This window comes from Pararge aegeria, chromosome 25 (assembly GCF_905163445.1).
Source record: "Pararge aegeria chromosome 25, ilParAegt1.1, whole genome shotgun sequence".
Lineage (NCBI taxonomy): Eukaryota > Metazoa > Arthropoda > Insecta > Lepidoptera > Nymphalidae > Pararge > Pararge aegeria.
Window position 1 is genome coordinate 6,860,059 of NC_053204.1, and position 24,400 is coordinate 6,884,458.

General features: G+C 35.4%; 1 protein-coding gene across 2 annotated transcripts in view; it reads right to left on the reverse strand.

The window, feature by feature from the left end:
* The window catches only part of LOC120634935, a 134,821-nt gene that overhangs the window by 32,005 nt on the left and 78,416 nt on the right, over positions 1–24,400 (reverse strand). For both annotated transcript variants that reach the window (XM_039905828.1, XM_039905830.1), the window contains exon 2: positions 235–1,530. In XM_039905828.1, the coding sequence (XP_039761762.1) occupies positions 235–1,530 (1,296 nt within the window). The remainder of the gene's footprint in view (positions 1–234; positions 1,531–24,400) is intronic.

Consider the following 24,400-nt stretch of genomic DNA (forward strand, 5'->3'; position numbering starts at 1 on the left):
CTGGTAAGTGGGCAACCATGGCTATACAATATTATAACAAAGCAACTTGCAATGAACGCGTCCTACAAACTGACAGAAACCAGTGGAGTATGTTAAGCCTTATGTTTCTGTTTACAACGGCAACCATAACTTTCAGACCGGAACACAGAATACGGCTTGGCGGCAGAAATAAACATAACAGTAGTACTTCTCCAGACCAGCTCTGTCACATAAAGCTGTGCAAAAATTACTTACTCGGCAATTCCGTCCGACTGTCTTCTGACACGCTGGTCTTCAGCATACCAGCACTGTTGACAAAGTTGTTGCTCCCATTCGCAGATGTCATATCAGCGTCACTATGATCATCTAGACTTTCGATCGAAGCCAAGTATGCGGAGTTCACTCCTCCCTTATTTTGAACACCACTACTTGAAGTAGAGCTAGATGACGCAATGGAACTCATTGATAAAGGTCTAGTCACTTCAATCGCTGGATTTAGTCTGATAACTTCTTTTTCTTGTATCATTTTCAAGTTACCTGTAGACGCCACTGCTTCTGGATACGGTCCAGTTTTCAGTAACTTACTCGGAGAACCTTCTGTTTTCGATCCGAAGTTCTTTCTATGTAAGCTATTCGTACCATCATTCAGATTTTTTGGAAACTTGATAGGTGATGCTTCAGGCGTCGATGTTTTAGGTTCAGGTTTTTGTGGTGAACTGTCTTTCGAGGGTAATTTGGTATCGAATTCCCTATCGTTACAGGAAATAGAGAGTTCGATGGATTGGTCGATGAAAGGCAAGGAGAGAGTTTCGAAAGCAGTCTTATTAAGATTAGGAACATCGTATATAGCAGGTTGATTATTCGATGGGACATCATAAGTCGTTTGCTCATCATTGATTTTAAAATCTGGTTTAATTAGAGGGACTGTTATTGCTGTTTTCGCTGGGGATTCGTTGCTAAAAGTTTTTATAGTTGGCTGATCGTAAATTTCTACTGACGGCAATATTTCAAGGCCTGATTGGGATATCTTCGACGTTGCCCCTACAAGGGGGATATTACACCGTCTTGTTGATGATCTACCTATTGTTATTGATTTCTTTTGGAATTTCAGCGTGGTCGTCTCCGCTGCACCAGATATCATTCTTTTAACATTTGGAGAGAGATTGTCGAATGTTGTAGTTTCTTTATTGATTTCTTTAAACGTCCTTTGCACTTTTTCCTTAACTGTATCACTGGTAAGGTCACATTTGGATTCAATAGCACCATTATTATCACTTTTAGTTCGTAATGTAAAGAGAGAACTTTTATTAATTGTCGCTATGGGTAGCTTAATACTGCCCGCTATTTTGGAAGGATCTTTCGGTGGGCTTGCGGGTACTGTAGCATCCTTTTCCTCTGTCATATTGTCTTCAATGCTTTCTTGTACAGGTGGGTCGTTTCTGGCATCTTTGGCTGTTTCGAGGCGGTTAGCTTCAGGTCTCAGACTCTTTACTGGCTCCAATAGTGAGTCATATATCCCGATGAGTGTGGGCGTGAGATCTGTTGTACTACCTGCAAGAAATACAAATAAAGTTAGAATTTCTCTTTTTTAAACTCCTACTAGTTGTCACAAACTCTGAGCCTATTAGTAGGGGAGACAAAGCGGGTATTTCGAGATTTACTTGAGCGTCGTTGAGTCCTATTGAATTGCAAAGGATATAGAGGAAATACATCAATGTGCCGATTGAATGTCGGGGTTGGCCGTACGAAGGGCTAGAGAGATACGAGCGCGTCAGACATTGATAAGGGATGTTAACTGAACCATCCAGTAGCTCCTATTTAGAAGGCTGACGATTCTGATGCGACCAAAAGATGGAGGGATTTCCTTAATCTGAAAGTAATTTTTTATATATATATATATATATAAAAAAATTTACATAATATAATAAATTTACTAAAGTTTTTTTATTTAGTAAATTTACATAATTTATATATATATATATATATATATATATATATATATACATACATATATAATATACCGGCCGTAGCACTAGGCCAGACAATTTAAACATAGCTAATATACATGCCCTGAGAATATGTTTTTTTACCTAAAGCCCTATGTAAATAAGGCGTCGCGCAATGCATTCACTATGTGAGATTGCTGACTTAAATATAAACTTGCATCGTGATTACTGCCCAATCGGCTTATCACTAAATCAGCATTAAAGTTTTATCGTTACCAAGTATTCACTACCTGTGCTTCACGGTGTGAACCGCTTCTTATACGTATCGGAACGTAGCCATTAAATTTCTCCTTACATGTCTTATTATATAAACAATCTTTCAGATACTTTATAGTGTAAAGATCGTTTTGAAAATGTTAAAAAATAATAAAAGCATGACATTAATAAAGAATATCTCTTTTTATTTGATTTGTTTTTTTATTTGTTTTCCTTCTATTTTTAAACAAAGTTTACATTAAAAAGTAATGATTTTTTATATATAATAAAACCTTGAATTGTGTATAAGGATTGAAGAAATTATAAATAACACCATACAGATTCTCCTGCTGTTCACGGAGTATAAATTAAGCAGAATTTCATAATACTTTAATAAAACTTTAATAGGTACTACAAACATCAATATTACTATGAAATGTGTTATTTTTGTTTACTTGATAATCTTTTTGAAGGTAAGGTAACCTACCTAGCTATAATCTACATAGCTTGTTTGTCATAAATGAATATCCTGATAAGTGGGAATAGAAAAAAGAATCGTGACCAAACGAATAAACGGAAAGCATAGTTTGATGTGTATCGCAGTAACGTCAGGATTATGTCGTTTGTTAACAAAAAGGCTTTTAACTTCGGTAATGGAATCCCGTAATGTGACGCAACGGGGTCGATGACGAGACTGTTTTTGTTATTCTTTTTGAGGTTTAATGTGAAACATCTATCTATTTTTATTCAATATTTAATTTATTTACTAAAATTTGTACAATAAACTTTAATGTTTCAGATCGGCCGGGCCCTTTTTCATTAATATTACTTTAAAAACGGAGGTAGTTGAGTGTATTATTTTAAGGACGTGTCACGTTTGGCAAATTTCGTTACATGAGTGTGAAGATGTACAGCATTGTGCATTGTGGGCACCCAAACATGTCCAGTAGTGGGAGATTATTATACTGAAAATAAAAAAGTGATAAACGACAAAGACACCGGGAGGTATCTTTGCATCGTTCGAGTCCATGTAGGACGAATGTGTTTAGTGTATCGATAATGCAGTCGTATTTATATCAAAATACCCACCAACACAATGTCATGAACATTGGTTATTAATCAAATATAATTTTTAATGTTTCTTGAATTCTATCTATTAACTAATTAATAATTATCAGTTCTCTATAGTTATCTGGCAAATATAAATAAATAAAAAAAATAAAAATCGTTTATTTCGTTTCTTACATTGTAAATGATACATGTTGTGAATACCACCCAACAAGCATCAAAATACTTGTGTCAGTAGGCCTCTTCCATAGCCAAAACAAGATAAAATAAAAATAAAACGATTGAGTAGTGTGTCTTGGTGTGTATGGTATGTTTATGTTTGTGTTATGAGTAAATATGAATTTATAGTTATAAAAAGTTTGGCTATTTAACCACTTTATAAAATTACTGTAACATAAGTCAATACAATAAGTTAATGTGTATATAGCTTTACTTTTTAAGCTGACCTTTACGCAAGTTTAAACTGTTATTCCAATTCTATGACCAATTCAATATCTCACGTGACATGTCGTATCTCCTAATCGAATTTGTTCGGCCACTTCCCGACAGTAATGGGAATTTTATGGGCCCTTAAACACGTATGTTAGGTTCGAACCCGTATATAGACGTTTCTTGTATTATCATTTAAATTAATTCCACGGCGCCATCCTTATCGGTCTCTATTGAGATTAGGGTTGCCAACCTTAACCGTACTTGAATATATCACCATCGTTATAAACCCAGTACCGGCCCCAGTGACGATGGTATATGGAACATGCTATGCATACACCAACAAAATTGCATAAAACGGCAAAAATCCTCCTCTTATATGAGTTATATATAAATTTTTGGGTAGGCAGTGCTTTGGTGCATGTATGAAGTGCACGCCACTTGACCGGCCCACTATAGGGCACGGGTCTCCCCTAAGGATATTTTAGCAATTCTTTGTTACTGTCATCACGCCTATTACATTGTTTTCGTTCCGAACTTGGCTCCGATACACTACTGTGTGTCTTTTCGTGACTAATCATTTAAATACGGTTACTATTTTCGCGAGTAGTAATAGAGATCATTACGACATGGCGCTTGTAATTTGGCAGCTGACATCTGTTGCTCCGGAAGCGATTCGTTGTGGAGGACAGAGGTCATTAGCACAAGACGGTACGGCTAGCAAAAAAAACAACATTGATTTTTTTTTTTTATTCCACTACATGTTATGATGCAGTCTTCGATTGTAGCTGGGTAATCAATTATAACTTCATTAAATAAAAGGAAAAAAATGTATAGAAATTTAATTTGAATATTATAGGTCGCTCCACAAAAAGAAACGCACTTGCAAATTAAAAAAAATTCTGAGCGACCTTTTAAAATTTGAATTTTTAATTGAAACTTTCATATATACCGTATCGAGAAAAAAAATTACAACAAAAAAAATCTATTTTTGATGATTTTTTGAAATTTTAAAAAATTCTGAGCGACTTTTTAAAAAAGATTTTTTTGAGCTGTCCTTTGGAGACAGCTCATAGAACATCGAAAACCAATATTCATATATTTGTATGCAGATGATATAAAATGAAGAAAATCAACAGTAAGAATTGTAAAAAACTTAAGAATAGGCATTGTAAGAGTTATATAAATTTATTTACTGCACGGGCAGCAATTTGGTTTTACACGGGGTCGCTCAACAACCGATGCTGGTGTTGAGTTAGTAAAAAATATATTTGAAGCCTGGGAGAAGTTGGCGTCTTCTGTGACTTGTCCAATGCTTTCGATTGTGTACAACATGAAACATTATTCAGGAAATTACACCACTATGGAATTAGGGGCATAGCTCTAGATTTAATGATTTCCTATCTTAATGATAGAATTCAAAAAGTTGACGTGAACGGAAAGCGGTCTAACGGGTCATTTGTGAAAATTGGTGTCCCCCAGGGATCTATATTAGGACCTTTTCTATTCCTCATTTATATGAATGACCTTCCTAACCTAGCTGAGGACAATCACGGGATAGTATTGTTTGCTGATGATACATCTTTGATGTTTAAAATTAAACGTCGTGAAAAAAATCTTGACGATGTAAACATATGTCTCGCTAAAGTAGTACAATGGTTTGAGGCTAATAACTTAGCTCTTAACGGAAAAAAAACGAAGAGTATTAAATTCTCACTACCGAATGTTAAACAAGTAAAAACCATTGTACAACTTAATAATGAGGACTTGGATTTGATGGATACGACAATCATTTTAGGAATAACTTTAGATGCTAAGCTTCAATATAAATAATTTAGCGAACAGACTAAGTTCTGCAGCATACGCGGTAAAAAAGATTCGTCATATGACAAACAGAAACTGCTAGGCTTGTGTATTTTAGTTATTTTCACAGCATTATGTCCTATGGCATTTTATAATGGGGTAATGCTGCTGATATAGATTCTATTTTCGTCCTGCAGAAAAGGGCTGCTCGTGCGATATATAAAATGGGCCCAAGAGAGTCATTAAGGGATAAATTTACAGAAGTTAAAATAATGACAGTGCATAGTCAGTACATATATGAAAATTTAATTTATGTCCATAAAAATATATCAAAATTTATAAAAAAAATTCACTGTATCAATATAAATATTAGAAGCAAAAATAAACTTGTTGTGCAGTTTACTAGGCTACACAAAATTGCAAATTCATTCAAGGGCAATTGTATATTATTTTATAACAAATTACCAAATGAAATCTTTGAGATGTCTCTCAATAAGTTCAAAGTTTATATAAAACGTTTACAGAAAAATCCTATTATAATATTAAGGATTACTTAAACGATAAAAAAGCTTGAGTGTGAATTGCTCTAGCTTCATAGCTTAATATAAATTTTCTGGAAGATAGTGATAACAAAAAAAAATTACCCGACTAAGTTTGTTGTGGGCTCTTCTTAGACCAGGGCGCGTTTGGAACCCTCGTAGCTTTAGATTTAAGATGGCGAACGAAGTTATCACCGTCCCCTTACATTTATGTAAACAAATATGTATGAACGCTTCATAAGTGCCTGTGATAGGCCTACATGAATATAGAAATTTTGAATTTGAATTTGAATTTAAGTATTTATAACTCGTACTGGAGAATTTCTTAATTTTATATCGCCTGCATACCCTCTATGCACGCCACTGGCTCTACTACTGCAAAAGTTTATCAAACTACAATACATCTTTACACATTTCGATACCAGACCGCACAAACCCCTGTGGCCTATTTAATCACGTAATCTAGCACATCTACCTACAATGTGAAAACGGACGCGACGCGAATCATATCATTTGTTTCTCGGATGGACCTTAATTTTCTAGACTCAGACTCCACAGTTAATAAATAATCCATGATATATTATGAAAATTAAGGTTAATTTGCTATACTCCTCTACTAGAGGGTACAATGCCGTAGATCTGTTTGGTGTGGATTATAAGGATTGAAGAAATAAAAAATTATACCAATTAAAATTTACAGATTCTCCTGCTTTTCGCGGAGTATAGCAAATTAAGCTTAATTTTCATAATTAAAAATACCTTTTTACCTAAACTAGTATCGGCGACCTCACTGGCGCAACGGTGAACGCTGTGAATTTAACTGGAAGGCCCCGGCTTCGATTCCGGCAGGGGCGATTTAATTATAATTTCTGAATTTTCTCTGGTCTGGTCTGGTGGGAGACCTTGGCCGTCGCTAGTTACCACTCTACCAACAAAGACGTACCGCTAAGCGATTTAGTGTTCCGATGCTATGTCGCGTGGAAAGCAATTAGGGGTATGCAGTGGCGTGCACTTCATACATTCGTAAAAGCACTGCCTCCCCTAATTCTTTGATATAACTCTTAAAGTAGAAGGATTTTTCCATTTCCTGCTGTATGCCTACCCTGGTCATAAAACTAAATGCACGCCACGGGGGGTATAAACACAATTCTCCCTATCAGGTTAGACAGCTACCATCTTAGACTGCATCATCACTTACCACCAGGTGAGATTGCAGTCAAGGGCTAACTTGTAGTGGAATAAAAAAAAATGTTTGAACCTTATTTTGGATACCTACCCAGCTCTTAACTCAGTGAAATATACGATGTTCGGTTATTTGCAGTATTGATCGGATATCCAGATATATCCAAGGTTAGCTCGAATCGTACAACAATGGAACTCCTTGAGCTAATAACCTATGTTGACACCGATACCTAGCCGACAGTAATTGTTGATAGAGCGTAAAATCTACAATTGATCTTAGCGAAAACAACTGCACTGAAGTTCTAAATATTGTATAGGAAATAGGTGTGGAAGAATAACAAAACAACGGGCAACGGCTAGTGTTATAAATACGAAAATTTGTTTGTTTATTTGTCTTTCCATCACACCCTAACTCAGCGACTAATCAACTTGGTATTAGGCGTCGTATTAGTTGGACGGACGATTAACATATACGACTTTCAAAGGAAAACAAACGGTTTCCATGTTTGTAAAAATCTGTAAAGAGTACATAATGAATGAAATGAATGAATGAAATACACTTTATTGTACACCAAATAAAAAAAAAACAAGCATTAGAAAAAAAAGGAAAAAGATACAATAGGCGGCCTTATCGCTTAAAAGCGATCTCTACCAGGCGACCTACGAAATTAAATTGAGTACATGAAGTTAGGGTGTACATAAAGTAATACTTAAATAATAAACATAAATTAATAAAATATACATACTTCATAAAAACTAATATATATACTAGCTGTTGCCCGCGACTTCGTCCGCTTTTGTTTTTGTTTTTCGAAAGACATGCGCCTCATAAATGTGGCAGCACTTTATGTATTTAGGACAGCTAGGCCTGGTTTAAAATCGTCAAACACTTTCGCCACTCTCCCAAGAGAACTGAGCTTAATTTCGGGATAAAAAGCATCCTATAGTACTTTTAATACCTTAAGGAATATGTGTACAAAGTTTCGTGATGATCGTTCTATATAATAGAATATTTATTTACAATAAATATAATATAATATATACAATATAGACCTATATGTCATAATCGTATCATTAGTACATAATAGACAGGCTTCCAAAAAATAACGGTGTAAAATAACCCATTACCGACCCATAATGTCTCCCAATGAGAAGGCGTTAAGGTCGATGTCCACCACACTATGGTCCAGTGCGGATTGGTAGACTTGCATAGTTGATAGAATAGGTTGATATTTTTAGACGTTATTTATTAATTCATATCGATATATGATGAATTGTGTAAACCGGTTCCTTGTACATACATATTTGAAATTTCAAAGTTTGAAAAATTTAATATGCATATTGCATATCTTCAAATCCAAACGTGACATAATTCGTTTGAGTTCACATTTGCAAGCTCTGAGAAACAAAGATAAACTGGTTTTTACAAGAGTGCGTCAAAGCGTACTATTTAGCAAAAAAAATAAAGTGTGCACGCGTATGTATACTCTTTGCCTAAATGCTCTTTGTATAATCTTTTCAAAAATTTTATTCTACGCTTGTATAGAAAACAGCACTAACAATATAAAAAAGGATAAAGGAATAGAAAAATATTAATACATTGAAAGTTTTATTATAACGCATTACCTAGTTATCTCATTAACAGACCACCAAGTTTCTCTGAACATTAAAATTTGAGATTTTTGTACTATTAAATCACGGGAATGAGCACGCAGACTTTGACAATTGGAAGTGTACACTGTCAAACCTTATAGCTAACTTAAGGGTGACGGTTTTTTGGTGACGATGTGCGCGCTAATCGTAAAAAGTGAGCAGGCAGACGTATTCCCCTCTCACTCGGTTTCGCAACTACCTTCTTCCTGTTAGAATCGTGCTACCATGTGCGCGCGCATTTCTTGACAACGTATAATTTCACTCCTTTTTCCCTAACGCCGCGAAAGAAGTAAGTATAACTTCAAAAGACATACCTACTTTTATAAGCTTTAAAGTTAGAAGGTATACTTTATAGCAGTTAAAATAAAGTGGTTAAAGCAACATGTATTTTATAACGTTATCACAAACTGACGGTAACGGGTAAAAGCGAATAACGTTCTAGTAACGGTCATCATATAATTTTACGTCGCACTTGACCATCGAATCTTAATTCTAAATTCAAATATCCAAGACGGCGACTGGCCTGCATAAAGCTCCCGCTTTTTATGATGCCCCGGTAGTTAAATTTCCTTTGTAGATAGATATAGATGACTTTTATCGTCCTTTTATTATTTAGTTTAAGGTAAAGTGCCAAGTTACGAAAGAAGCAGTTAGTATTCCAAGCAAACGTATTATACAGGAAAAACGCGAGTAGCATTTTAAATACTCGATGGAAAGATTGGAGGAAAATTACTATACGAACACGAAGGCTATAACGTTATGTTTATAATATCCTCTTTGACAGTTGGACGAAAATATTTTTTTTTTAATTGGTTTTATTGATCTGATTTAAAGTCCCGAAAATTAAAGCTATTTTTATGAAGGTGATTTATTCTTATCTATATGATTATGTAAACAATATTCTCGAAACTTTTTTTTTTAAAAGTATGTAATATAAAAAGGATAAATAAAAATTAAGCTGTGAATAAACCAAATGAAGCCTTCTAAAACGAGGAGGGACTCAAGCAAATCGCTAAAAATTAAAAAACGTCAGATATAATAGGTACATATGCGTTAAACATTTAAAAAAAATTGTAAGTATATAGGGCACTGGGTTCTTCTCCACATAGTATAAAACAAAGGAGCTTTCCGCGTCTGTCGGTTTGTTTATCCGCTAACTCCTACATAACCCCACAATGGATTTCGACGCATTTTTCACCATAGCTTAGATAAAATTATTTCAAAAATGGTTAACATAGTAAAGCCTAATTATTTTTTGTAGATAGAAAAACAAAATAGTACATTGTAACAAAAAAGGCCGAAAATACGTTTAAAGGACTTTACTTTATATTTTAATTATGAAAATTAAGCATAATTTGCTATACTCCGCGAACAGCAGGAGAATCAGTATGGTGTAATTTATAATTTTTTCAATCCGTATACTCCACTCCTCGGCAATGTACCCTCTACGCACGTTTCGCTCCGAAACCGGAGCAACCTCAGGAGATGTTGATTTTACAATGAATAATTGGTAAGTCTAAGTAGTATAGCAAATTAAGCTTAATTTTCATAATATATTATGGATTTCCGAAAAGTAACGTCTACTTCTGTCCAATATATTAAAGAAACACAAAGTAACCTAACCAAAGTAAAATGAATATCAAATTCCCTAGTAAAGGGGAAATCGTAGGCATTTACCTAAGTACAGAGTGGAAATAGAGAAAGTGTGCAATTACAAGGAACAATACTGGCCGCGCTCTATGCTCTATGGTGTATAGTCTATGACATTATGCGAATGCAATAGATGCTGAAAGTGTAGGGAAAGTCATACATCAACCGTATGATAATTTGCGGTTGTGGGATGTATATTAATATCCCTTGCCTGCCCTCATTTGACACTAAGCCCTGCTCGTTTAGAAATTTCCGATCGAATGTAAATAACCTTTACCTAAATACAAAGATCTTTGAAATTGTAATGCCATAAAACACGTGATTTTCAAATCTTGTGGGGGATAGATGAATCGAGCTTGACGTTTCAGAAGAGCTTATAAACTGGGCCTACTTGAAATATATTTTTTTTTTTTTACTTCGACAATACACACATCGCCATCTAGCCCCAAAGTAAGCGTAGCTTGTGTTATGGGTACTGAGATAGCTGATGAGTATTTTTTATGAATATAACACACATAAATACTAATAATACAGATAAACACCCAGACACTGAAAAACATTCATGTTCATCACACAAACATTTTCCAGTTGTGGGAATCGAACCCACGACCTTGGACTCAGAAAGCAGGGTCGCTGCCCACTGCGCCACTTGGCCGTCAATGAATTTTGAATTTTGAGCTCACTCGTAGCCCGCAGGAAAAAACAATAGCACATTAATAGCAAGAAGAAGAAGAAGAAGATTTAATAAGCATTTTGTCGATCTCCCTGTGCGCAGTAGTGAGCGTTGTGGTTTTTACGTGGGAGGTTTCGGGTTAATCACCGGCAGGGTCAACTTTGGAATATAAAATTTTATAATTTTCTCAGGTCTGGTCTAATGCGACCCTGCTTCGGGGGTGGCCACCCTAACGAAAGGGGCGTGCCGCCAACCGATTTAGCGTTCAGGTACGATTCCGCGTAGAAACCGATTATGGATAAGGGTTATTTGGATACGCTTTTATTAAACAAGCATTTCACCTACACTCAAAGGAAATAACAAATATATTTAATATGAAGTTTTGAACCTACATCTCTCCGGCAATGGCAGACTAATGAGCCACAAATAAAACTAAATAAATGTTTCGGCAGTCGAGATAACTATAAAAATAAAATTTTACTCCGAAGTAAGTAAGACCCTGCTTTCTGAGTGCAAGGCCGTGGGTTCGATTCCCACAACTGGAATTTTTTTTGCGATGAACATGAATGGTTTTCAATGTCTGGGTTTATATGTACCTATATTATAAGTATTTATGTATATTATTCATTAAAAAATATTCATCAGTCATCTTAGTACCCATAACAACTACGCTTACTTTGGGGCTAGATGGCGATGTGTGTATTGTCGAAGCATATTTATTTATTATTATAAAAAAAAAGTACAGCAGTAGTTCCCCTGATGCGCTCTGTCGCAAAAAGCTCTAATAAAACTAAAAAATGCTTTTATCTATTGGATAGAAGCATGCGTTACTTTGCGGAAATCCATAATATATTATGAAAATAAAGCTTAATTTGCTATACTCCGCGAACAGCAGGAGAATCTGTACGGTGTTATTTATAATTTCTTCAATCCGTATACACCACACCAAACAGATCCTCGGCAATGTACCCTCTACGAACGTTTCGCTCCGAAACCGGGGCATCCTCAGGATGTCGACATTGAAGCTTTAGATCTAAGTTGGCGAACGAAATTATCACCATCCCTCACAATTATGTAAACATATATGTATGAACGCTTCATAAGTGCCTGTTATAGGTCTACATGTATAAAGAAATTTTGAATTTGAATATGAGATGTTGACTTTACAATGAATAATTGTTAAGTCTTAACAGATCCTCATACTGTTCGCGGAGTATAGCAAATTAATCTTAATTTGCATAAATGTTTTTATCATTTCATCATATTTACAAAGTCAGTACAAATATGACGTTAGATGTATCTAAGCGATTAGACTTTACATTTGTTAGTATTGATGACCAACAATTCTATGAAACTTGTTGCTTTTCGCAACTACCTATTTACATATTATCTGCTTTGATCTATGCGAAGTCAGTGCCTTTTAGTATAAGCTGAAGACAGACACTTCCACTTTATTTATATGTACAATAATTACCATCTTCGGCAGCCGATTAGCGTCCCACAGCTGAGCACAGACCTCGTCTCTCATGGGACAGTCGGTTTTAGAGCATAGACCCACCATGCTGCTCCAATGCGTGTTGGTGGGCTTCAACGACTATTATCACCATAAAGTAGTATATAGTAACCGAGATCGACGCCTTTACTGCTCTTCGACGCACGGGCCAATTTCCTAACTCCTATTTCCTCCTTGTAATTCCCACTATGTTTGTGTGATAAACATGAATGTTTTTCAGTGTCTGAGTGTTTATTTGTATAATGTAAGTATTTATGTATCCTATTCATAAAAATCTTCATCAGCTATCTTAGTACCCATAACACAAACTACTCTTACTTCGGGGCTAGATGGCGATGTGTATTGTCGTAGTATATTTATTCATTACTTCTATCCAAAACTCAGACATGTTAACCTCAGCATTATCTGTCAATCAACGCGTATGTTATAATCTGTGGTGCATTTTCCCGCGTCGCCCCGGCGCGGCGCCTATACTTGATCGGCGCCGGCGCAGAATCTCGTGCGAGTTTAATACTAGTCGCATATCATAAACTACTCGTTACTTTCCAACGTGGAAAGTGAAAACGTTTATTTATTTCTTTTCGTTTCATTTTATTTTAAATGTACCTCTTGTACATTCCTCATCTGAATGTTCGACAACCGATCACTAGGACCCGGGTTCTATCTCCGGGTGGGGCCAATTAAGGATAAAAAAGTGCATCTATTGTGTTCATTGTCGCATTATATCAATTAATTTATTTCAAAATGCACAACATTTTACAATTTTTTACCTTTTACCCGGGGATAGAACCCAGGTCTTCGTGATAAAAAATTAAAGACCATTCCACTTTAGAGTTGTTTCTACCATTTAACAGTTGAAAGTAATTATTTTACCTCTAATGTTCTAAACTTTTACCATAAAAGTTTGTGGGCTAGAGAATCTCTCCGCGGGTGTAAAAAGTGAGACGTAAGCGGGGCTTTTCACTGTTTTTGGACACAATGCACTGCATACAATAATCGCTGAATTCTGTACGTTCTCAATTCCATGGCCGTCATTAAGAAAAATCATTGAATTCCACTTAACACGTCTTTCTATAAGCCTCACTTTGTTTTCATGGTTATTTCAACGCGTTAACACAAACCGATGTCATATCGCACAATACAGAGAAACTAAAATAGAATCCGTCGCATTTTGAACTCTACAACTTCATACATAAGAGCTAAAAAGATAGTGTTTTAGTGAAGAAATAAGATACCCCGCTGTTTTACAATTCGACAGGGTATTAAACGTATGTAATTTAAAATGCGATTTAAGCTTATCGATTCATCGTACTCGGTGATATATTATCCTTGATCGATTTACAGCTTACTACTGTGTAATAAAGAAGCGGTGATAGCGCATTGACTTCCCTTTGGGGTGGCCAGAGTTCGAATCGAATTAACAAAAGGATATTGATAGGATTGTTGATTTTGGAAAAGAGCAACTGCAGAGTTTCTTGCCGGCTTCTTCTCGGTAGAATCTGCCTTCCGAACCGGTGGTAGAGTCACTACACACAGACTGACTTGTCGTTTATATTAGGCCTACTTGAAATAAATGAATTTAAAATTTAAAATTTTGATAAATATTTTCAAAAATCAAATTTTTAAGCATTATTCCACATAACTTTGGGGAAATTTTACATTATATATGTACTTATATTATATCTTTTGTTTGAACTTTAATTTTATCTTTACTTTTTGTTTAATTTAATTCCAACTTGTGTACGCATACTCTGGCTTGTAGCTTAGAACAAAACTTGTTATTAATTATATTTAGTCTACCTTTAGTTATTACCTGTTTTGTTTAATAACAATAAACAATAAACAATCCCAGCTCACACCTATAACTTTTCTTAGTTATGTGCGTTTTTTTAAGTAATTCAAATGTCACTTGTTTCAACGATGAAGGAAAACATCGTGAGGAACTGCATGCCTAAGAGTTCTACGTAATGTTCTCAAAGGTGTGTAGCCACCAATCCGCACTGGACCAGCGTGGTGGACTACGCCCTTAACCCATTTTCGTTGTAGTAGTTGTAGACCCGTGCTCTGTAGTGGGCCCGTAATGGGTTGATGTGATGATGATGATGACTGTGTAATTGACAATAAATATTCTTTAGGAAAGCCTTTCGTATTTAGCTAAACAACGAGTTGAATAAAGATGGCTAATCAACGTGAAATTAAATTGTTCACATAGCGCATGGGAATCGTTTCATGGATTTGGATAATTTCCGCCACCGTTGAAGCAAGCGTTAAAAGTATATATTAATTACGTAAAACGCACATAACTCAAAAAGCTAGAGGTGCGTACTCGAACTCGGTACCCCGAAAGTAAAGCGACGTCCTAACCACCAGGCTATCACCGCTTCTATCCGCTAGTTATCAAATTAAAGCATAATGATGATAATTGTAAAAATAAATCATTCTTCATTTCAATAAATGATAGGCTATAAACCATAGAGAATATTGAGTATTTTTTCTTTACAACATTGTATAAAACATGGAGTTCGTGATTAACAAATTGTTATCAGAGACAAGAACCCGCGCAGGAACTCAACCGGTATGGTTTCAATTTTAGACAGGCCACGGAGATGGACGCTTTTATATCCCACGACAAAGTTACTATGCGACATCCTATTTGACGACTTCCGACAGCGTTGTGGTCTTATAAGGCGGAGACGAGTTCGTTCCCAGGCAAAAGTTCATTTGGGTATTTATAATCTTAGAATTTTCTCAAGCTGTTAGGGGTATTAACCGTCGTACACCTAGCACTTTAGCCCACTACAATCTTAGACTGTATCATCACTTATCACCAAGTGAAATTGCATTCAAGGGCTGAATAGAAGTGGAAATAAAATCTTAGCGGCGGCATAAAGTAAGATATATAAAATATATATCTTACATTATGTATTTTCAAATGTGAAGTTCACTACTGTGTTTGGCACTTGAGTTCCTTAATTATATTTTAATGACTCATATGTCTAGTTCTTTTGTTTACAAGCCATTGTCACGAAGACATCCGGATCTGTTTGACAGTAAAAAATCTTGCAAAATTAGTTATTTTCAATGAATGAATACGTTTCATGCAAATCAAATTTTACGAACATCGGTTTTGTTGCTAAGATTTATTTCGGTGACAAAGTTTATCCCACCTAACAGAATAATCGCGAAACTGTATTTGTTTATTTGTCCTCGCACATCCTAACCAAGCAACCAATCAAACTATTTTTTGGCATAGAGTTAGTTAAAATAACGATGAGTAACATAAGTATATTTTTTTAAAAAACCCATTATAAATACGGATGTTGAACGCAGACAACAGCTAATCAGTTTTAATCCTACAAGGACAGTCGTTGTCTGTGGCTTAAAGTACCTTATATCCGTCTCGGTGCAATCTATTTCTACACGAAATTTGCATTGCATTTGCAGCCAACTATAGCCTACAAACAAACGTACAAATAAACATACAAACAGACAGGAACAATTATAATACTAGTCATCATTATCATAATCATTATCATCCCATTATAGGGATCGGCAGGGAGATTACGTATCTCGCGACAGCAATGCGACAGGCGTAAATCTTGCAACAACTGCTGTCAAACGTCACTTTTGTTTATTTATTGTATGGAAAAGTGACGTTTGACAGCAGTGATTGCAAGATTTACGCCTGTCGCATTGCTGACGCGAGATACGTAATCACCCTGCGGATCTCCTCTCCGAATGAGAATGGTTTAGGCCGTAGTCCACCACGCTGGTCAAGTGCGGAATGGTAGCCATCAACACTTTTGAGAATAATATGGAGCTCTGTGGCATGCAGGTTGCCTCACGAGGTTTTTCAAAACCATTAAATCAAAGGAAAGTAATTAGATTTTTTATCGTCGCGATATCGCATCGTTATCGAGTCGTAATAGTTAAGCGGAAGACCGGAGCGCGCTCAAGCCAGATGCCAGTGTTATCGGTCACAGATAACTAATGAATATTCATACCGTACCGTTTACTGTTAGATTACTCATGCCTCCAGTGTTGCCACGTGTGAATAATGTGATTAATTACTTTTCTCTCACGAATAATTTATAATATAACATAACATACCTACATATTTAACACTAGAGGTTGCCCGTGACTTCGTCAATATAATTTCAATTTCAATTTATTTACATTTTACATACATACATTGTTCATAGTAATCAAAAGCAATTGATCCGTTTGAAAATATTGGAAATAGCTGGCGTTTAAGTCAAGAAGCGTGGAGTATATGACATATACTTACGACCAATACAAATTATTATTTTCAATTCAATTCAATTCTTGTTTATGCCTTTTGTCTGTGTCAACTGGGCACAAGGTACTTCGCCAATGTCTTGTAGATGAAGAAGGCACGAAGGAGATTGATCGGTGAAACTAATGAAAAGTAAATTTTGAATATGTACCAAGAAATAGTTGTGATTAGCTAGTTAGTTCTTTAACCTAAGGCAGCACAGACAACACATGCATATATATCTAACACGGACATTTTTTATACATTATTCTTTAATTTTATTACTTACTATATATGTATTTACATAAAAAATCTACAATAAGGACTGAAAACAATTATTATTTTTAAATAGCGGATACTACACAGACGTCTGTCGTAAGCGTAACTTCTGTCAGAAAAAAAACTAAGTTACTCCCTAGTCGCGCCTAAAGAAGTTTAACTTCATTAAACTGTACAACACTTCACTTGCTTCGCCGCGGGTAAAAAAACGTTACGGGTTCGCGTGTCAAGTGGTTACCTACTTATACCTTCCTATCTAACTTAAGCTCTTTAAGTGCTTTGCGTATAAATTAAAAAGTAAAGGGTGGATAATAATAAGTGCCGAGGGGATAATATTTTACCACAGTTTAAAGAACATACAGAAACCGTGTACACGACAAATATTGAAGCATCAGAAACCACTCCACTTTAGTACCGTTTCTAGACAGGCGGTTAGTCACTTCATTCCGTTTAGCAGTTGACAATAATTATTTTACCTCTAATGTTCTAAACATTTACCAAAGTGAGAATGAAAAAAGATTCTGAGCTAGTAACATTCCGCGTTTATGATATCAGATGTACGCGGGACGTTTTCACTGGACACAATGCACTTCATGAATAACAGAACCCTCACAGGGTTCTGTTATTTTTATATTCTATGTATTTTACAGCATTGCGGCATATTATAAGTATATGATAGCTTGCAGGACACTTTTTGCCGTTGCCTTGGCATTCACTGAATTTAATTATTTTCTATTAATTAGGAATTTTCAACATTAACTATGATAAATGGCAAATTCATGTATGGAAAATGATTATACTATATCTTGAAACCACCCTATTACCTATAATCGGAATCTCTCAATAATAAAAAAAACATGCGTAAAAACAAAAACGTTCTTTGCTTTCATTCTAAATTTAAATCACAAATTTTTGATCATCCTCATTTCTAGCGTTAAACCTGAGTGACATAATTAAAAAACAAAAAAAAGCTATACAAGAATCTGGCAATCCGCAAACGTTACGGTGCGACAGCTGATCTTAAAAAAGGCACTTTTCTAGCCACGATGGAGACCGCGATATTTTTGATAATCCTTATTCCGATAAGATCAAATTAATTTCTGGTTATCTGAATCTTTATCTGTAATGGTAACCATTGATTGTTTATTTATTTTTATGCATTTGCTTATTTTTGTGAAAACAGAAGTACTCAAATAATATAGGAATAAAGAAGAAAGAAAGAAATATACATAATAATTGTTTCCCATGTTAATTTGGTAATTATAACATTATTATAAACCTCAAAAAGACTATATAGTAGACGGTAGTATAGCCGCTGTACTCACTAAAGACTCATAATAATCATACATTCATAACAAAAATATATGACATTGTCTCCAGTCATTTACCGGTGCATCTCAATTAATAAAAAAAAAATAGTTTTACGTAAGAAACTAAACCTGTGCCTCTTAATTTAAAAAAAAAATATTGTGTAAGAATCTGACAACCCGCGGCGGGTGTCTAATGAATACGTGCCAGCCGTGGCGCCAAGCTTAGCGGCAAGTTAGTGACGAATGACATTCGAAATTCGAATGTATGCATGATTCTGCATTCCGTACCGCATACTTGGCCTCATCTTGTGAATACCTTGAATGAACCACGGAGATTTGTAACTTTTCCGAAGACAAGTAGTTGCAAAGTATTTTTAACTTTAACATAATGTATAGGGCATTCATTAGAAGTATGTACTAGTGCAGCAATTATTATTATTGAATCCCAGAGGTTTATCCACCATGAAAATGTGAATTATCTGTGGTAATAGATAAAGCGAATCCTTTTTTTAGTTTTCAAAGTAAACTCTAATTACGCCCTAAGCTTTACTTGTTATTTTTTTTTGTATAGTTTGAATGTGTGAATTATTTACCTCGTCATCATCATCATCCACTGCTGGACATAAGTCTTTCGTAAATTAATTCAAAAGTCTATGATATATATTTTAATGCATATGTTATAATTCCCCATAACTATTTTAAAGAGGTGGCGCAAACTCATCCAATTGCACGCCACACAAGATGACAAAATATATCGCTGGTACATATCATAAATATTTCGTTTTATTGGACACTGTAGAAAATTATGACGGTTATACTCTTTACTGCTCTTAAAATATCACATTACCAATTTATCTGAGCACATTTCCCGTTAAATCAAAAAGGCCTATCTCAGTGCTGTGAAGCAAATAAAAAAAAGACTACCATAGAGGTAGAAAGTAAAGGAAACTTCTTGTTCTTCGTACACCGCATATTTCATATAGAAACATTGATAACTAATGTAAAGAAACCTCGAAGTTTTTCCCTGGATAAGATAGGTAAGCGAATTGGTTTTTTGCATTTTGAATTTGAATTTGCCCAAGTACGAATAAGTAGACTTCACACGCTTTTGAGGACATTGGAGAAGTCTTAGGTATGCAGGTTCTTTCACGATATTTTCGTCTACCGTGCTTATTTAATTGCTTGAAACGCACATATCTCAGAAAAGTTAGAGCTACGAGTTCAATATCAAAGTCAAATTAAAAATTCATTTATTTCAAGTAGGCTTGCTCTATAAGAACTTTAGAAACGTCAAATCTCTCTGCAGTAACACTACAGCCGGTTCGGAAATCAGACTCTACCGAGAAGACTCTAATATGAACCATTAAACATTATTTTGTGAGAGATGGAAGTGGAGCCAGATGCTTTGAAGCAACCTTCATCAATTGTATAATAACGGCATTGTAATAAATGTTTTTTAACACATTGCTTAAAAGTATGCATTAGTAGGTCAAAAATCACGACAAGATCGAAGTCGGTACCTCCGAAAGGGGGTCAAAGTGGTACCCGAAAGAGTGGCCAAAATGTTAAACATCCTTGCATGTATATGGTAAACTTGAATTCATAAGAGAAATGAAGTAATTTAAACTCAATTTGGCATCGCAGTGTGATCATAAAAAGCGCGTGCCAGCGTGCATCGCCACGTGTTTTGCAGGTCTCCCGCAGTGACGAACGATGTTCGTAATTTGAATACATTCCGTCGGCCTTTTTCAGCCACTTTTTTTTATTTTATTGACTTTTTAACCGACAAAAGGCGAAGGTTTACAATTTGATGTACTACGTCATATTTTATTTATATTTGCACACCAATTTATTTGATTTAAATTTGCGTGAAAGTAACAGTAATCATCGCCAGTTTCTTATTTAAAAAGAAAAAGTCGGTCGAAATGATTGAAAGTGATGAATAAAAACATTTCTACCAACCTATTAAAATGATAAATCACTTCACTATGCGAAACCGCCATAGAATTTATCTGTCACATTGATAGGGTATAGATAATAAATAACTGAGAACGACTGAACGAATGACTAATATCCGATACGTATTTTTACAACGAACGACTTTTTATACAATACTTGACGAAATTCACCCACACGTTTTAACATACTTTGTAGGAAGTAAGACATCTATATCTTGGGTTCAAATGGTTTTATTTCAACATACGTTCGTGATGGTACATATAATTCACATGGTTCGGAAAAGGGCCTCTATGAATTGTGTGGTCGTGTCGTGAACGTCACGTTGTCTTGTTTCTCGTCACCCACAGTCAACACTAAACAGTTATGATTGCGCACAGATAACTTATAAAATTACTATGTTATAAAGAATATCGTTTTATTGACACTTAATGACTATTGACCCTAATTTTGGAACGTAGGGTTCATCATTTAATTATCGTTCTCTCTATTTAGGGAGGCGTCTATTGATTGGTGAAAGGCAGGTGGTATAATAAAACAGTTTTATAAAAACTCTCTGTCGTCCACAACTTTTACCGAATTATTTACGGGTTTTTACATATCCCGCGGGAGCACTTTTCCTGGAGTTTCTGTAGGTTTTAAACATATCATCATCATCATATCAACGGGTAGACGTCGACTGCTGGACATAGGTCTTTTGTAGGGAGTTCCAAATTCCACGGTTCAGTGCCGCTTGGATCCGGGAGCTACTAGCGACGCGCTTAATGTCGTCTGTCCACCTCGTTGCCCGTTGGGTTGGGGTAAACATATAATATAACGTCGTAATTTAGTATGTGATCACAGTATATCTGCAACTGAAATTACTTTAGAAAAAAGACGCGATTTAAGAGATCAAATGTTGTTATATAAAATAATACATAATTTAGTTGACTCCCCTCTTCTTCTAAGTAATATCAACTTTGCATGTCGTAGGTTAAATGCAAGGCGTAAACCTCCCTTTGCGTGGGCTAGATGGAAGACAAGGTATTCGGCAAATAACTTTTTATCTCGTGCGTGCAATGCTTTTAACAACAAATATTGTGAGAAGTGTGTGGTTGACAGCTGTCAAGGGAACACTCGTTTGTTTTGCTGCGACAGTTTTAATTCCAAAATAGTTACTAAAAACGTGATTTCAATGTGTTTCTATCGTTTTTACGAACGAATAACTTACCTGCTACAAGAAATATCAAACCAGAAGACAAATAATTATAATTTGGATGGAAATTTCACTAAATCCACGATTTAGTAAATATAATTAAGTACCTACCTATGCTTATATGTGTAACGAACATTTCAAATAGACAAGAACGTCAACAGCAAAATAAACATCCGGCGATACTTCAAATTTGACACATAGAGAGTGTTGTCGTACCTCAAAAAGAAGCATAGACAACATCTAGTATCAAAAAACTTTGAGTATACCATTAACATGGACATCTCGGAAAATGCGATCGAAAAAATTCTTGGAAAACTAAAAATAGAATTAGAAACTCAAACAGAATGCATAACACGTAACGTTATCAATGCTGTTAACGCCGAGTTACAGCAAATGCAAGGGAAACTTGAATTTGCAGTGGAAAAAATATCAACTTTAGAAAACAAGGTACTTCAGCTTGAGAGAACAAACAGACAACAAAACCTTGTTTTCCACGGATTACAATGCAAGAAAGGGGAAGAAACAACAAGCATTTTAGAATTAGTAAAATCCATGAATATTGTATTGGAAGAGAAGGAAATTGACTTTATAAGGAAGCTGGGGGATCACAAATCGAGTCCTCTTCTAATGAGACTTACTACAGTGAGCAAGAGAAATGAGATCCTAAGAAATAAAAAGTCACTCAAGGCAAGAAACGTTAATATTACTGAGGATTACCCAAAGGAAGTTATTGAAGAACGAAAAGCGCTTAAAGATCAACTACTAGAGGAAAGAAAAAAGGGAAAAATTGCTTATTTTAACTTCAATAAATTGATTGTAAAGGAAGGCATTCCAACACAAAGAGAAAAGAGAAAGCAACAGTTCTCGCCACCTGCACAGGAAAATGTAACAAAACCAACAAAAAAACAGGCGAAACTAGATCAACTGAAAAAAAACAGAGGAATCTTAAATCAGAACGAACAATAGCAACGAACACTCAAACCACAGACACTAAACTTAGTCATACATGAACATGTTACACGAAACAAAAGGCCCCCACCACGGCTGGTCCCCGCGGGAGTGCCTGAAGACCAAAACCCTTCAGCAACATTAAAAACTGACTACTTCTACACGAAAAATGGTCAATCTAAAATCAAAAGCTCCATCATCACAAACAAAAATAAGCAAACCACAAAAAAACATCTATATATATCAACACTCAATACACGAACCCTCAGGACCGAAGAAAGTCTGCAAGAACTGATACTAGCAACACAAGACCTAAACTGGGATATTATAGGCATAAGTGAAATGCGAAGAATAGGGGAAACAATAGAAGAACGAGATGACTTCATATTTTACCATAAAGGAGAAACCGCGGGTCAAAAAGGAGTTGGATTCTTGATTAAGAAGCACCTTAAACCTAACATAAAGGAATTCATTGGAATTTCAGAAAGGATAGCCGCAGTACTCATAAACGTACCTCACTACAAGAAAGATTGGATGATAATACAAGTCTACGCTCCCACAGAACAATCAGACCCAATGGAAATAAATAAATTCTATGATGACCTATCTGAAATTCTAAAGGGGCATCAAAATAAATATCTAGTAATGATGGGAGATTTTAATGCCCAGGTGGGAGATAGGATTAGCACAGAGGAATTTGTCTTAGGAAAATATGGTTTCGGTAAAAGAAGTAAGAACGGGCAGAAATTAATTCAGTTCTTACTAGAAAATAACCTGATACTCTTAAATAGCATATTTAAAAAAAAATTTAAGAGCAAATGGACTTGGGTATCACCTGACGGAAAATACAAAAATGAAATTGATTATATTACAAGTAACTACCGTAAGGCCTTTACTAACGTAAGTGTTATACAAAACTTAAACTTTAACACAAACCATCGGATGGTTAGAGCGGAAATAAATGTACGACAACCAAAAACGTCAAGGAAAAATTTCAGTCACCAGAACTATATTAAATTAAATAATACTAACGATGCAATCACAGAAACAAATAAATCACTACATGAGACAATCATTCAGACTTCGTACCAATCTCTAGGTGTATCAGAAAAATATAATAAGATAGAGAAAGTACTGAAAGGAATACCAATAAAGTTAAGAAGCGCTAAAACTAGTAGTCTAAGTGAAAAAACTAAGAATTTGATAAAATTAAGGAGGATTGCATTACAAGGCCAAAACAAAAAAGAAAACCTCCGCAAGGTGGCCGAAAGCATGAGACGTGACAGAAAAATAAGGAGGCTCGAGAGATTAGAGCACCACATAAAAAAGACAGGCGGAATGAGAAAAGCTTTAAAAGAACTAAGAGAGACAGGAAAGGAGTGGATAGCGAAAATAAAGAAAAATAACAAAACCATAACGAAAAGGAGAGAAATATACAAGGCTGCTACAAGCTTCTACAGCGAACTTTACTCTTCAAATAACTGCTCAAGAAATGAGCCGGTACAAATAATACAAACAAACTCTGAACCAAAATTCTTATTGAGCGAAATAGTGAAAGCAATAAAAAGCCAGAAAACGGACAAAGCTCCAGGACCGGATAAAATAAGTAATGATCTCTTAAGGGGTACGATGGATGAGGTGGCACCAGTGCTCACCTCAGTATTTAACGAAATCCTAGCAACTGGAATAATACCCACACAATGGGGAATATCGCACATCATCTTGATCCATAAGAAAGGGGTAAAA